Raw genomic sequence first — 16,625 nt, 5'->3', positions numbered from 1 at the left:
CAGCGGATCACCTGGTATACTCTTGGGGCGTGTTCACCCAACCTGGGAATGCACTGAACAATGGAACACATTAAAAACCGGAAGAGCCCAAGTGATAACCAGCCAAGACCTTGGCTTAAGTCATAATGGAAACGGATACAGAGAATCAGGGGGGTTTAAAAAGAAAACTCTGAGTGTTTAAAATAGAACTCATTTCACAGAAATATATTTCACACACAGCTCCTGAAAAAAGAATTCTGCTGCCAAGAGTGAGGTTTAAGTACTCTCTGATTGGTGGAATATGAAAAAATGTGGCTAGTTTGAGAAGATGGTAAAGAAAATGATGACTCTCGAAAACAGCCTTATAATCGACCTGCTACTAAAGGATTTGGGGCACTCTGCAATGCATTTTATGAATGTTTCCACTGGAAAAGGGTATTCGAAACTCCAGCTCAAAGGTATTCATTACAGCTGGTCAGGTGCTCCTGGTCTTGCTGAAACTCACAAGTAGGAACCAACTCCTGCCCCCATAAAGGGGTTGTGAGTTGCTAAAACAACGCAGGAAGCCCAGTCATTCCTTTGTCTGAGTCATTTGCCTTTACCTTGTGAAACGATTTTTCACATAATTATGAACAGAAGATAGATGTTTGTCTAGTCTAGGATTTAACAATAGAAAGTGTCAATCTCTTCAAAGCTCTGCTATCTTCAAACCTTTGGTGACATCTCATATATAATTGCACAAGGGACTGCCTTAGCCCAGGACTAAAGAAATGAGCAGGGCCCAGCCTTCTCAAAGCACTCAGCATTGGAGGGCAGGCACAGAGGGAGAGAGGAAAGGCTTAGATAGTAATAGATTATTATAACAAAGTAGCGACTCTGGATCTTTGCACTGAGAGAGAGGAAAGGTAGCTAATAATATATTATTGCAACAAAGTAGCAATGCTGGATTGTTGTAGGAGGGAAAGAAAGCTCATATGAATGCCATTTAAAACAAAACGGGGGGGGGGGTACTTCAAAAACTTTTTATTGTGACAAAGTATGCATATCAAAATTTACCATTTTAGCCACATTTTAGTGCACAATTCAGTGGCATTACTTACATTCACAATGCTGTGTAACCATCACCAGTCTCTTTTCCCAGAATATTTTTACCGCCCCGAACAGAAACTTCTTCCCAATAAACAATAACCCCCCATTTCCCCCTCTGTCTAGCCCCTGGTAACCCTATTCCACTTTGTGTGTATGAATTTGACTACTCTAGGTAACCCTTATAAGTGGAATCATGAAGTATTTGTCCTTTCGTGTCGGGCTTATTTCCCTTGGCATGATGTCTCCAAGGTTCATCTCTGTTGTGCCTGCGTCCGAACTCCATTCCTTGTTTCTGGCAGAGTAATATTCCAGCACATGAATCCACCACATTCTGTTTACCCATTCATCTGTTATGGGACACCTGGGTTGTTTCTACCACTTGGACATTGTGAATGGTGCTGCAGTAAACACCGACACACAAGTATCTGTTTATATCCCTCTTTTTAAGTCCCTGGAGTCTATAACTGAGTCATGCGGTAATTCTATGTTTGGCTCTTTGAGGAACCACCCAACTATTTTCTGTAGTAGCTACACCTGAGTAACACAAGCTCACCCGCAATGCAAGAGTTTCAGTTTCTCCACATCTTGCTGCCACTTGGGATTTTCTGGGTTTTTAGTAATAGCCATCCTAATGGGTGTGAAGTGATCTCTCCTTGTGGGTTCGATTGCATTTCCCTAATGACTAGTGATGTTGAACGTCTTTTCCCGTGTCTACTGGCCACTTGTCTATATCTTCTTTGGAGAAATGTCCATTCAAGCCCTTTGCAACTTTTTGTGGGGTGATTTAATGTTGTCTGGATCTGCCCACACGGATGGGTTTAGCTCTAAACAGCGCCGATTCCACGGGACAGGAGCGCTGCCAGAGAGAGGGCTGTAGGACTCCCAGGTTCATGTCCATCATTGTGAAAGACGTCCTCGGCTTTCCTATTTAAGAAAAACGCCCTCGCTCCACACACATCACTGCGTGGTTCTCCTTAGGTAAGGCGCATGCTGCCCACAAGCAGGACCAGTGACACCTAGTCATCCATGTCTCCAATGCGAACTGCACACGTGCCACGTGCCAGAGACAAGTTCGGGTCTGCGAGTACAGAAGGTGGACCCCGGACAGAGAGCGTCCTTGCACAGAGCCCCCGGGAGAAGAGTGACAGTAAACACACACAGCATGAAATCCAGGGGCAAAGGGAACTCTGGATGATACGATGACGGGATTGTGTGCTGGGACTGTGATGGGGGCCTCTCTGGAAAGATGACATCCAGGGGGGACCCGCATAAGGGAGGACAGAGGTCAAAGGGAGAGCAAGGTCAGGGGGAGACTCCAGGTGGGTGTATAAAAGGTGTTGCTGAAAGGCCTGCAAGGGGCAGCAAGAGGGCCCGTGTGGCTGGGGCAGCGAGGGGTGGGCGTGATGGGGTCACACTACTGACAATGTGATTGATCCAAATCATGAGTTCACATGTCCCCCACCCCTCACCGCGCACTAGGGCTATGACGTCCACTTCAAGTTCACATCCGACATTGCGTTTACTCCATAAAGGAGGGGTGGCAAACTCATGTTCACCGGGGGCCACATCAGCCTCGCGGTTGCCTTCAAAGGCCTGAAATAATTTCCAGACTGTACAAATGTAACTGCTCCTTAACTGTGAAGGAGTTGAAATTACATTCGGCCCTTTGACGGCAACCCCAAAGCTGATGTGGCCCCCAGTGAACATGGGTTTGACACCCCTGCCATAAAGGTTTAAATAATAAGCTCTTCATGACATTTTCATTCCCAGGCAGGAATTACATTTGCCACAGATTATTTTTTAATGTTATTTTTCACTGTGATAAAATACACGTCCTATAAAATTGTCTTAACCATTTTGCCACAGATATTTTTGGAATAGATATTATGCACAGAAAAAAAAATTCCAACTTAGGCCAGGGTTGATTAAAAAAAAAACTATCTTAAAAGCGTAGAGTAACGGGGGCCTATTAGACCTCCTGACGTAGTCACTGGTTTGGTTTAGTGAACGTGAAGCATTTCTTCCCGGTCTGCCCGGATCGCCGACCGGTTCGTCAACGGAAGGAAGCGCACCCGCTCCCACTGAGGCGGAGCATCTCCAGGGTCTCCTGCTCTCGCTCAGCTCAGCCCTCCCTCACTCTCCTCACAATGCATTTATTCTCTCTGCTCCCCGGAGAGAAAACACGAGGCTGCAGGGAAAGTGACGAAATAACCTTGCATGTCAAAACTTTGCAAGTTTCTTTGTCTTTTGGAGAGATAAAGAGTTTAAAGGGTTTGCAGCTGCGGGCTCTCCGAAATGAAAGTGCGAGGCGGCCTTGTTTCCTACACAGGGCAAGGAGGGTGGCTTTGACTTGTCCGCGCTTCCTGACTCACCTCGGTTTCCCAAAGTGCCAGTGAATGTCCCTTTATTCTCCCAGGGTCTAGGGCTTTTCTCCCCACCATTCTTAGATTATTTTTTTAAACTTTCATTCACTCAAAACGAGAGTTGCTTTCTCTTCTTTCCTGTAGTAAGCTGTCAGTGAACCCTGAGCTCACGAGAGCACCCTGGTCTGCTGGAGGCCGAGCACCTGCAAGGCTTTGTCTCCCTCTGGGGGTGCAGCAAGCCAATGAGGCCATGAGCCCTCAGAGTGGCCAGGGAAGGGGCTAGACTGTCCCTGGCCCTCAGAGTAGCGCCCAGTGCCCCTCCATGTGCATGGAATCACCTGGAAATCTTATTCAAACCCACATTCTGATTCAGGTCTGGGGTGGGGCCTGTGGTTCTGCATTTCTAAATAAGCTCCCAGGTGATGTCACACTGCTGGTCTTGGAGCAGCAAGGACACAGATGATGTCCAGCCCCTCAATGAGGCCCCCAGGCTGCCTGCCTGCCCAGTCCTGCCTCCATCCACACCTCCTGCCCTCCCCTTAGCAGCCCCTGCCCCCCATTTCCTCCAGCCACCTCTGTGGTCCTGCTCAACCCTGAGGCTGGGTAAGTCATAGGCTGCCATGTAAAATCAGTGACACTGGCATGTGGGTTCACCTGACCTCTCCCTCACATGGAGCCTGGGAGACCCTCGCAGTCTCATGTCCCCTGGACTTCCTCCTACCCTGTGCCTTCGATGCTCTCTGGTTATGTTTTGTTTATTTGCTCTTTCTACCAGATTGTTAGCTTGCAACGAGGACTTCAGCACACTGCCTGTCTTCCCGAACTCACCTGTAACCTGTCCCCCACACTTGTCATTAGCTGTCCCTATGCTATTCTCAGGATTGTGCCCTGCTTTTATCCTCAGTTAGCTCTGCTCACCAGCACCCCATGGCCCCAGAGCCCGGTTTTGCATTACCCCTGCCCGCTGACTGCCCACTGCTCGCCCACTCACCAGTCTACTGACCCTGGGCTCTGTTCATGCCCCCCTTGCCCTGTGTGCATTGCCAGTCCAAATGCCAGCCCTCTCTCCCCGCGGGGCCTGTCCAGCCCCTCCCGAGGAGCTTTGCTGGGGGCTCTGGCCCACAAAGCCCTCTACCCTCCCTGACTTCCTCTTATGCATGACACGTATTCCATATCCTTATGTCTCCCAGTGTCCCCACATGGCCCCATCCAGGGACCCCAACCAGATCAGGAGCTCCTGAGAGGGAATGATGTCTATGCCCAGGTTCCCTGAAGGACCCCGTCAGTGCACACAGACATGGGACCTGGGCAGAGGACTGGGAGCACCCCACCCCACGGCGGTTGGGGTGGTGGCACCTACACCACGGCCCCCACGTCTGCCGTGACCGTGACCGTGACCATGGTGGGCACACTCCACTGACTTTGCTTTTCAAGACCGTAACACACCACATCCAGTGCTACCTTTGGATGCTTTTGAACTTGTCTTTCCTCTTGCTTTTTGTTTCTAACACAATTGATCTTCCCCTCCTCTTGTCTTAGCCACGACTGACCTAAACATTTTTAAAAGTAAACTCAATCCACCCAAGTTTAGTCAGTACATGTGAGCGATGCACTGGGCTGGGGATGGGAGTCTGAGGCTTCCCCTCCTCTCTCAGGTTCACAGACCGGTGCTGCTCAATTGATCCCACACACAAGACGCCTGAAGTCTTGCTAAAATGCAAGGTCTGGGGTAAGGTCTGAGATGCTGCATTTTTAACAAGCTGCCCAGTGACGCTGATGGTCTGTGAGATTACCTGAAGGACCACGAGCCAGAGCTTCCTCACACTCGCAAATGCTGCGCAGAGAGAATTGCCTCTCCCGTCGCTGGGTCCAGACGCTGTTTATCCTGAGTGAGAGTGAAGAAAGAACTGGCCCCTGGGAAACACCCACGGCATGCCTGCCAGGCGCTAGGCTGGGGGCTTGACTCTCCTTGCCTTCCCGCACCCTCGCAAATGCTCCAATGGTTAGTGATGAGTAGACTGAACGGAGCTAGGCATGTAGCAAATGCTCAAACTCTCGTTCAATCAACAAATAATTCTTCCAGAAGGACGATTTTGACCTCATAACTTCCCTTCATGGAAGACTAGAATAGTTTTCCGCTAGTTCTGAAGCACAGACTCGGACTTGGAGAGACTCTACCGACTGTATGCAAAATTAGAGATCCTGGGGCGGGGCGGGGGGGGGCAGGGGGGAGAGGAGAAACCTCTTTCCGGTCTCAAATTCCGTTTTCCAGTCGGGACAGAGTGTGGGTCTGCCGAAGTAACACTCCACACAATCGCTCCGGCCTCTGAGGACCGTCACTCACACCTGGAGATGGGGCGCCTGTTGTACTGGATGAGGGCCACTCCATCCACTACGAATGAGGCCACCCTGGACTGGTGCCCACCACTTCTGCGCCCCTACAGTCAGTGACAACCAGCTGGTTGTGCACGAGGGTGCTCTGATCATGTGTCATTTTATACATAAATGGGACCTCCATGGCCTGGCTACAGAGACCCGACCTGGGGCAAGGAAAACCCGAGCCCATCAGAGAGGGGCTTTTTAATGGTTGCATTGTTAAAGTATGGAACCTTGAGACCATTAGATATTAATGGGCTGAAGTGTAGGACCGAGACTCTGGCTGTGTTCCCACTGGCTGTAAGGGTTACACCCCACTGTCGTGGGGGTGGGTGTCTGTTTCTGGATTTCTGGCTGCTGTGCATTAGTAAGACATTATTGTCCTCCACCCAAATGCCCTGGCACCTGCCTATCTCACTCCGAGGAAAAGCTGGAGACCTGGCAGTGAGCCAGAGCCTCTATATGTTCTGACCCTCTGTCTTTTTTTTTAATCCTCCCCTGCGAGATTTTTTTTTTTATTGCTTTTAGAGAGACAGGAAGGAGAGAGAGAGAGAGACATCAATCAGCTGCCTTCTCGTATGCTCCCTGACCGGGGACTGAACCTGCAACCTGGGTTTGTGCCCTGACCATAAATTGAACCTGTGACTTTTTGGTCTATGAAAGACGCTCCGACAAAAGGAGCCACACTGGTCATAGTCCCTCTGTCTTACTTCAACTTTTCTCCTACTACTTATGGGAGTGCCTTTTCAAGTACTGGGGGAAAAAACATCGGTATAGAAATGATTTAGATTTGTGACACATCAAAACAAAATCCCAAGTCATTGGGCCAAGGGAGGAATCCCCACATTCGCTACAATATTATAATAACACAAAGACAGAAGGAACCTTTACAAATCTAACAGAACACAGTTACCCACTTACTGGACACGTGGCCCTGCGCTCATGGGTCCTGTCCCCCACCCTCACCCTTATCCAGCACAGAGCCTCGCGGGGACAGGTCTGGGACAGACACAGGCCCGTCTGTGGCGGTGCAGACTGGTGAGTGTGGGGGTGCGGAGTGGGCTCAGAGAGGCCTTTGCTTCAGGAAGTGGTGGAGATGATTCAACCCATCACATTCCTTTTCCTCCTGAGTCAGGGATCAACTAACTGGCACAAGGACCTTGTACTGAGAGCACTCAGGGAGCCACTTCAAAGTCGACTAGCTTTAAAGTCACAGCCTTTTTCTTTCTGCTTAACAAGAGGGAGGAACAGAAAGCCTTCAGTGAGTGGGCATCCTTGCACAGACCTCCACCCGTGCACACCGGTCACGCAATTTCCCCAGAGATTCAGCAGCTCACTTCTGCCCCACCATTCATGGAGGCCTCTCTGCTCCCCACGCTGCCATACAGTTCACCGTTGAAGTAGATTCTGTGAGGGGTTAAGACCATGCCCCTGGAACAGACACTGTGGAGAAATGCCAGCTCTGCTACTTATGAGCTGTGCAAACATGGGCAAGTTACTTAGCCTCTCTGTGCCTCAGGTTTTGCATCTTCCCGGCCAGGAGGGATGAGGATTAGAGATCATCTCTGCAAAGCACACAGCATATGACTGGCCTACAGGAGAGATTTAACCAATGGCAGGCACTTTTAACACATGTTCATCACCTGTTAGGAACTTGGAGCAGAGCTCAGAACCTGTTGATGGAATCCCGTGGTTGCCAGCAGCGGTTCTCAAACTCAAGTGTGTGTTCAAATTACCCTGGCTGTTGAGCCTGAGTGCTGGGACTCTCCCTAGAGTTTCTGATTCAGTGGATGTGGGGTGGGACCCAAGAATGTGCATCTCTAACAAGTCCCCAGGTGCTTCAGACGCCGGGTCCAGGGACTGCGCTCTGCATAGGGTAGGGTCCTGGCTCCTGCGGCTCCTTCGCCCAGCCCTTCGTGACTCAGATCCAGCACTGCCCCAGCTGGCGGAGTCCTTCCCGGGTCCCTTGTGCAGGCCCTGGACTCCAGCCATCCGGAAGGGACAGTTTCGTCCCGTATGCTCTGCACCTCCCACCTCAGCCCCTTCCCTGTCCCTGAAGTGCCAGAGCAAGCACTGCCTGCCCAGCTCTCCGCATCAGTCCGGCCCCACGCTGTGTCGGTTCCTGGGCCTCTCGCTTGTTCCTGTTTTGCAGTGGCTTAGGCCCACCAAACTGCAGGCAAGGAAGACTGTGGGGTCTGATCTTCCCTACCAGATGGGGAGCTTTCTGGGTCAGGGCCAGAGTCCGGGCTTTCTGCCGTGTCTGATGGGCTTTTACTAGTAAATGCAGTAAGTATCCAGTGAATCGAGGGAAACAAAAGCTGACAAAGAGGTTAAGGAACTAGAATGAATAACCCTGAGCAAGGGGAAGTTGTGGGCAAGTAATCTTCAACAATAGAACCATTAAAATAAAGATGACATTGACAAACTGATCCTTACCCCCACGAAAGAACAAATTTGAGGAAATGGGGTCAAATTGCGACATATTAGGTTAAGGTCTACTCTGGGCAAGTTCCTAATATTGAGAATTATTAAGATCAACCAGGGTTAGCAAGAGCAGATGAGAAAAACCTTGGCTCAACTTTACTAATGAAACTGATAACCTCAATTGCCATGCAAGTTTCAGAGGTCTTACACCTTGCTCTTTTTTATACCCTGCTTTTATACCCTGGGGACAGAGTCCAGAGGAGGGAAGGGCCCTTTGCAGGTTTCTTTTAACTGGATATGAGTTTGGCAGTTTGGGCTACTTAAGGATATAGTTTTAAGTTAGTTGCTAACAATATTACAAAGAAAAACAAATGTTGTTTGTTTGTTTTCAGTCGATACCTACCCTGGCCAGGTGACTCAGTTGGTTGGAGCATTGTCCTATACACCTAAAGGTTGCAGGTTCGCATATGGGAGGCAACCGATTAATGTTCCTCTCTCATACTGATATCTGTCTGTCTGTCTGTCTGTCTCTCTTCCTCCCTCCCTCCCTTTCTCTCTAAAATCAATAAACGTATCTTCGGATGAAGATTTTAAAAAATCGATACCTTAGGGAAGTGGTTCCTTTCTGATTTGGCAGATGTAATGAGAACCCAAAGCAGCCACCCCTGTGGCTGCTAATAGGATTTGTGCAATACCACACATCCTCTCTTCCCATTTGCCAGGTTTAACTATCACATTTGCAAAAAGTTTTTCTTCCTCATTTTTAATGGAAAGTCTTCAAATTTCTGGTAGCCGGAGGAAGTGGCTCTTGTCCTGTCAACACTGAACAGGAAATGTAATAAGTTATTATTATTCTGATGAACTGAAAGGGTGGCTCTTGTCGTCAGTTCTTCCTGCCGCTGGAAGCCTGGCAGCTGTGACCAAGTTGTGGTGCCCATGGGCCTCTGCATCCCCTGCTAGGCTCGGGCTTCTCTGGGTGGGGGAGGCACTAGGGGAAGGGAAGCGCACTCTACCAGGAAAACTGTTTTACAAAAGTGAAGCTTTTCGCCAAGCCATGGGTCCAAGGCAAACACTGCTCCTGCTGGGGGCAGGTGACCTATCTGAGGCCAGTGTGGGAGGACCCTGGGTCAGGTCACACCTGCGCTGATTCTGGACCCTCTGGGGATCCCTGGCTGCTTATCTCTCTTTGGTCCTGCATTTTAGAGCTCTGCCCACATCCTGAGCTTTTGAGTGAAGACATGCTGGGGTGAGGAAATGGCTCTACATTCCAATGCACACCAATTTCCTGCAGATCCCAAGCTTCTAGCTTGTTTACTTCTGTAGAATTTAAGAAACTCTGTCTGCCCCCTGATAAAATAATCCAAAGCAGCCGGGGTTCAATAGCCTAAACTTCATCCTTCATGATTATAGTACTTGTTAATGAAAAAAAAAATCCCTTTACTTGAACCCAAACAACATTTTGATTGGGACCAAGACAGAAATTTCCTCAATACACTGTGAAGAGAAACAATCCAGATCATCAGCTACTTGGTCTGACATCAACCACATCTTTTTTTTTTTTTAACAGTGGGTGCAACCAGCCCACATCCTTTGGCCCTGCACGGTCGGCCCTGGCACAGCCCCGCCGGCTCTGAATGGCTCCTGCACTCAGCTTGGCCTTTCGCCACCGCGCTGACCTGATTCAAGCCTTTACTAAGGTCTTCCAGAACCAGGGCAGTGGTCTCCTTACCGCCCCCCCACCGAGCACCCACCCCGACACTTCCCCATGATGCACAATCTAATCACATCCCTCCACCCCCCAGCCCACAACACATCCAGATAAAACCTCAACCGTTCTGCTTGCACATAGGCCAATGGAGTCCAGGATGCTGTCCTTGTCAGAGATCCCTGAACACACTGTCAGCACCCCCCCCCCCCCACGCCAGCTAGCATCCCCACTCAACATAGCACTAGCCACCTCGGATGCCTGGTTCCAATGCTGCTTTCTCGTGTCTTTATGCGCTTCAGACACACCAGGCTGCACGGTCGGGAAGAATGGGGTATTTTTCTGGACACTTCAGGGCAGGTTAAAGCACCCCTTGTCCCGGGCACACACCCTATTCTGCAAAGGCTCCCAGTCACACAGCCCTGTCCTGCGATCCTACTGTCTGCACCTGCACGTGTCTAGACTGCGCGCTCCCCAGCCTGGCGCAGACTGCCCCCCATGCAGTAGGCGCTCGCTTTGTTGAAATAAACAAATTCCGCGTTATTTCTCACTATTGGGCGCCATGCCCCCAATGGAGCAGGCCACAGAAATCAACTGTGGCTGGCAGTCAGCCACGGCCCACAAAACAAACACGATATAAAGTTGCCAGCACGCCTTCCGAGAGAAAGTGCTTCACTCTGCGACGGCCGCTGCCGTGAGAACTGCAGCGCCAGCCAGGCCCTGGACGACCCACCTAGACAGAGGGGAGGCCGGAGGGCGGGCGGGGAGCGCTGCCAGGAAGCCGACTGGCAGCCGCTCTCAGAATGGGGACAGAGATATGGGGCGCTGTGTAATCTCACTCGCCACCCACTCGCATCCAACCTCAAAATCTCACTCAGAACTTCAAACGGGACAGTGTTTCACTGTCTCAAGCTTGGTTTCTTCAGACTCAGTGATTTAGGGCAGAAAGGTTGAGCCTTCCTCGCAGTGGGCCCGGTAGGAAGCCCACACGCGGCCACCCAGGGCACACAGCCAAGGCCAACGACTTCCTAAACACCAGGTGGAGAACCTGAAGGTGCGTGGAGGGAAAGTCACCCGCAGGCAGAATCCCACCTGGGCCAGCTCTGTGTGCATGGAGGTGGGGCGGGGCGCTGTCTGCTCTGGGGGGGCGGGGTCAGGACGCTGCCAGGAGACTGGCCGGAGAGATATTCTGATACTCTGCGTGGCCAGAGGGCAGACGGCCTAGGAAGTGGATCACCTGTGGCACTGACGACACCGAGGGGCAGGGGGGATGCAGACCCACTGGGGCCACCAGAAAGCTCAGCCAGCATTCCCAGTGCACTGGGCACACAGTATGGGAAAAACGCTGACATTTTTTTCCATGAACTCCAAAAATAGGAAAATACAGTGGGGGAAATTTTAACACTGACCTGGCAGATAGAGTTCCCACAGCACCTTCTTAAAACAACACTCGCGGCAAAGGAGACCCTGGCTTGGAACTCCCCTTTCTGTGGCCTCATAAAATATCGATTTACTGACCTTCCAAGATTCACCTTTATTGTTTCAGTTTTCCTGGTGCGGCAATTTCTGGTAGATAACTGAAAAAAGTAGGCTCGTATTTCCTTATCAAGACAGGGAATGCACTCATGTTACAGACTGGCCATTTTCAGGGGGGCAGGGGGGAGCTGGTGGGAAGGAAACAATGGGGGAGGCATGTGAAATATTTGTTACTGACAAAATGCCATGGCCTATGTGTTTGTGGTTCTCCAAACAAAGAGTTAACGTGCACCCAACTTTCTCTCTAGGGTAGGAAGGGAGACAGGGAGACAGGCCATGGGGGTGCTGGGCACCCACTGATCCTATAGCCCAGACAGGGCTCCCCACCCTAGGGGATTTCCTCTACAGGGTCTCCCCACAGGCTTTCCAGGGCCCTGGTAGCCTATCTGTTTCTGATTAGTGTCCTTACCTCTTCAATAAGGGCCATACAAGAGTTATCTCAAGAACTATAAATGTTTCACGCCCTGTCTGTTGGTGAGGGTTCCTGAATTAAGTGCATTGTGCTATCTGTAAAGTCATAAAAATATGTGAGGGTTTTGTTTTTTTTTTTTGGCAAGTTTCCTTTAAGCCTAAACCATTCCTGCCATCCTATAGACTAGGAAGCTTTCTTCCTCAGCTGCCTCTTGGAGTCACACCATCTCTTGATTTCCTACCCATCCTCCAAAGCCCACTTCAGAAACACCTCCCCCCTGAAGCCCTCCGTGATTCCTCTGGCTACACTCATTCCCACAGGCTCTCCACCACCCTCCCTGGGTCTCTTGTCACAGCTGCTCTCTTATTGTTACAGCCTCCCCATCTTGTCCTCTCCCCTGGACTGTGTGACCTGTGAGGACAGAGCCACGTCTCTGTCTTTTTTCTCACCAACCCAATGGGTTACATCCCACACACTTGGCCTGGGTGTGAATGAATGTGCACAGAGGTCTGGGATCACTGGGAATAGACACAGTTGTGTATAACCAGTTACCTTAATGAAAACAGTGTGCTTCTCTATGTTCTTACTTGGAATAAACAGCAGAACTATCAAGATAAAAACTTCTTCTTCTTCTATTTTTTTAAATCTGTATGCAAACACTTTTCTTATGTCTAAAAACCAATTCCCTCCCAAAGACAGGCAGGCAGAGAGAGAACCACAGAAATGTTTTCAAAGGCCAAGCTTCCAGCCTTCCAGGTAAGTTTAAACCTATTGAATTAATGTGAATGAAACCAAGTGCAATAGTTGCAGATAAAGCACTTTCTAGAAGATGTTTTTGCTGACTATTTTACAAAACCCATGCCCCACCCCCAACAATGCAGAGCACTGTGCCCAGCCTTGCCCCGAGTGTGGTGACTACCACAGGTGGCCAGGCAACGCAATTCCTTTTTTTCCTTTTTTAAACTGATAGGTTGGTCAAAGAAGCAGTAATTGCACCCGCAGGGCCCTCTGACCCGTGTCTGTGGGGGATGATACTGCGTTTCCATTGTCACGGGCAGTGGATTTCCACCGGGGAGACTGGGCGTCAATGATATCATTCGATCAGAAGGCCAGTATCATTGGACTGCTTTCTGTCTAGGTATGATTTTAAAATGCATGTAACTCGAGTGGCCAAAAGGAAAAGGGAGGGGAAACAGCCCTTGTTGAAAGATCTCTCTGAAAAACAACCTTGTTTTGACAGCATTTGCTGTTACTATTACAACCTACTGCATTTTACGCATATGTGGGTAGTTGTGCGATAAAATGTGAGATGCTTTTTAAATCTGTGTAGCTGGCAGGTTTTCCGCCGGCGGCTCGCTGTTCATGGGATCCCTGGTTTTTTAATTCAAATAAGGTAGCGCCCAGTTCAACCCGCTGAACTCTTACTTAAGCCGGCTGTCTTTTCCCTCAGCGGTTCTGAGGGACCCATACCAGGAGCGAGGACCCAGACGTGATCTCCACGAGCATCTTCTGCTCCAGCCTCTAGCACATCCGTGCTATTTTTGTTACGGCTTGAGGCCCAGGCTGGCTCGCTGGCTCCCCGCACCACCACCCCCGCGTCCTCACCCAAACCCAGGTGGTTCTGCAAAGCCCTCTCCGAGTCTGCACGGGGTTCTGAACCATTCTGCACCCGGTGACACAAAGCCTCAGCGGATCCCAGAGAAGGGAAATCTGAAACCGCCGAAACCAAGGAAAGCGCTCCCTCTCATCCTCTCTTCCGAGCAACGTCCAGGCAGACTAGGTTTTCGTGGCGTTCCGGGTGCGGGGCCCCGAGCGCGCCCCTCCACGAGGGCAGAACACCAGGATTTATTTACTTGCAACTGGACTGAGTGATCCGGCAGAGGCCACTCCTTCCAGAGGACCGCGACAGACTGAGAAGGCGCTTATTTGGGGGCACCCCCAGCCCTCTGAAACCCTTCGCCAGCCACAGGGTACTGGGGCGGGGGGAGGGCCTGGCACCAGTGGTACGAACGACGGCCCCGCGGTGCCCGCGGGTCCCCGCCCCATCCGACAGCGCTCCCGGCCCGCAGGGCTGCTTCTGGCTCCCCCACGGGCGTGAAGCCCCGCGCGCACCTTGGTCTCTCCCACTGCAAACAGTGGTTTATCCTAACATCGCCGAGGGGTTCTGAGGACAAGTGATTCTAAGGTTATTCGGGGCCAGAACCTGAAAAGGTGGAGCCTCACGTGCGTGTGGGGGAAGTCGGAGAGGACACGGGAGCCAGGAAAAAGGGGGGAGAGAGGGTCGGCTTTTGCGCCGAAACTGCCCAGTCCGGCTTCGCGGACGCGCGGCGAGCGCGCTCCAGCCTTCAGACGAGCGGGGAAACTGTGGGTGGTGCCACGCGGGGGGGGGGGGGGGGGGCGGTGACGGACCCAGGGCTCCCGGGGGACTCCAAACGGTCCGAGGGCCCGATTACGAGTGGCTCCCTGACGTGGGGATTGTCTGTGTCTCGGGCTTCTCCCTCGCTTGTTCTGCTCGCGTGTGTCTACGCACAGCGACTGTGCGTGGGACCGTCGGTGCTCCAGAAACGTCGGGGGGAATGAATGACATGAAAGCCTGACATTAAGTGGGCTTTTCTAAGCAAGCGCCCGTGTGCAGTGCCGGGGTCCCGCAGGCCCCCAAGAGCCCATCCACTCGCCCTTTCCCTCCCGCCACCGCCCAAACCTCCTCCCCAGGTTTCCGCCGTTTCTGTCTCCATATCCGCAGCTCTTGCTTCTCCGTCCATCGACTGGAGGTCTCGCAGCCTCCGCCGCCCCCCCTCGCCTCCCCAGCCCCCGAGAAGGCGCGGGGCGCTGGCGGCCTCCTTACCTGCAGCGGGCCGAGGAGCGCGCATAGCGCGAGCAGCGAGGGCAGCGGGCGGCGCCGCCGGGCGCGGGGGGCCATGGCGCGGAGAGGCGGGCTAGGCGCCGCGCTCAGCGGCCTCTGCGGCCGAGACAGCGCAGCGGACTGCCTGGGGCCTCGGATCCGCCCGCCCCGCCCCGGCGCCGAGCCCCGCCCCGCCGGGGCACCTGTCCCCTCCCGCCCTCTCGGCGCCCCCTTCCGGCCGGGCCAGGCAGCGCCCGCCAGGTGGTGCACGGGCGCTGCGTGGAGGGGCGGCCCGCTCGGCGTCTGCTGCCCGGGTGTACGGAGGGAGCCGGGCACCCGGGGGTGAGGGCAGCGGGACGGGCTGCGTCCGTCGCCGCAGGGGGCGCGGGGCTTAGCCCTGGAGGTCCCTCCCCTGGGCTCTACACGTTGCACACAGCCAGGTTTGCCTGCGACCTGACCTGGGTGTCTCTCAAGTTCACAGACACGGGCCAGCCTGCTGCACCGCAGGCTTCCCGGGTCGGGGAGGCAGCCGGCGGCCTGGCCCCCGCACCCCGCCCGCCTCGAGCCCGCGCGCTCAGCCCTTCCTTGAGGGGCCTCCCCGCAGCGGGAATTAACGAGAAGAGGATCTTCGTGGACTGAGTGAAAGGATCACCACGGTACCCGTACAGCACGCTTCCCGAAATCCTCCTTCAAAGTCGGCTGGCCACGTTCTCCCCTCCAGGTGTCCCGCCTGCCCGGTCTCCGCCCCTCGCCCGGATTCGGCGCTGGTCTGGGTTTGGTCTCTTTCCTGGCCAAGAACCAGCCGGCCGTTAGGGGCACAGCACCTGCCGAGCGGGGCGCGTGTAATTCCTTCCTTAGGAGTGTCCTCCCTCACGGTCCAGGTCGAGGCTGGACGCACGAGCATAACCACCCATCTGTACAGTTAGTTACCTTTTGGGGTGAAAATACTTGTGTCAACAGAATGCGTTGAATTGTTGGAGGGCCAGATCTAACCACTCGCCCGCCTACCTTTCTGGCCTAGCACGCGGGGTATCCTGGTGAATGAATGGTCCCTGAGCGCTTCAGAAAAGTCTGCTTTCCACTGCTGCAGGGCGACGTGGTTTATAAATGTCATTTAGGTTAAACGGGTTGAAATACCCATATAGATTTTCTGTCTTCTGAGAAAAATGGAACTTTCCAACAATAATCATGGATTGGTCTATCCTTGTAGTTCTGTTTCCTCCCCTCACTCCACCCCCCCCCCATGTTTTTGAAGCTCAGATTAGAAGCATAAACATCTAGGAATATGTCTTCTTGGTCAATTGACACGTATGTAATTATCACTGCATGTCCTTGCTGGATAGTAAAACGGGGGTCTGAAGTCCACTTTGGTAGGACGCATAGCCTCAGCTCCGTTCTTAAGAGCGGCATCCAATACTTCCGTCATTTTGTGTTACCTATGTCTGCTTTGAAGTGATAGCAAGCAAGGGGTCGTTTTTCCATTTTATTCAGTGTGCCCGTCTCCATCTCTGGAGAGTTTAGACCATTCACACTCCTTGTGACTGTGGACGTGGTGAAGTTTCAGTCTGTTGTGCTACTTGCTTCTGTTCCTTTTTCATCTTTTCAACTGAGACTTTCTTAGGAATCCATTTTCTCTTCGCTGTTATCTTATGTACGTCCTTGTTTTATTTTTTCAGCGCTGGGATTATAATATAAGTCTGCACGTATAAATTACCACACAGTCTACCTTCAGATAAAATTCTGCCACAACAGGGGCCTGTGAGAACCTCGGATACCTCCACCCGCCCCCCTTGGGGCCACGTCGGTCATACTACTTTCACGGTGTGAAAACTCCGTGCTGTGCAGCCTGGGGCGTGCACTGCCCACTGGCTTTGGTGTGTTCTGGAATGCAATCCAGTG

At 52.2% G+C, this 16,625-nt stretch overlaps 1 protein-coding gene across 3 annotated transcripts in view; it reads right to left on the bottom strand.

Moving 5' to 3' along the window:
* The window catches only part of TNFRSF11A (TNF receptor superfamily member 11a), a 52,992-nt gene extending 38,116 nt beyond the window's left edge, over positions 1-14,876 (bottom strand). For all 3 annotated transcript variants that reach the window (XM_053913241.1, XM_053913242.1, XM_053913243.1), the window contains exon 1: positions 14,730-14,876. In XM_053913241.1, coding sequence (XP_053769216.1) covers positions 14,730-14,804 — 75 coding nt within the window. In that variant the 5' untranslated portion in view covers positions 14,805-14,876. The remainder of the gene's footprint in view (positions 1-14,729) is intronic.
* Positions 14,877-16,625: the final 1,749 nt, after the last annotated feature.

This window comes from Desmodus rotundus, chromosome 10 (assembly GCF_022682495.2).
Source record: "Desmodus rotundus isolate HL8 chromosome 10, HLdesRot8A.1, whole genome shotgun sequence".
Classification (NCBI taxonomy): Eukaryota; Metazoa; Chordata; class Mammalia; order Chiroptera; family Phyllostomidae; genus Desmodus; species Desmodus rotundus.
Note: the sequence above shows the minus strand (reverse complement) of the source record. Positions and strands in the feature narration are given on the sequence as shown.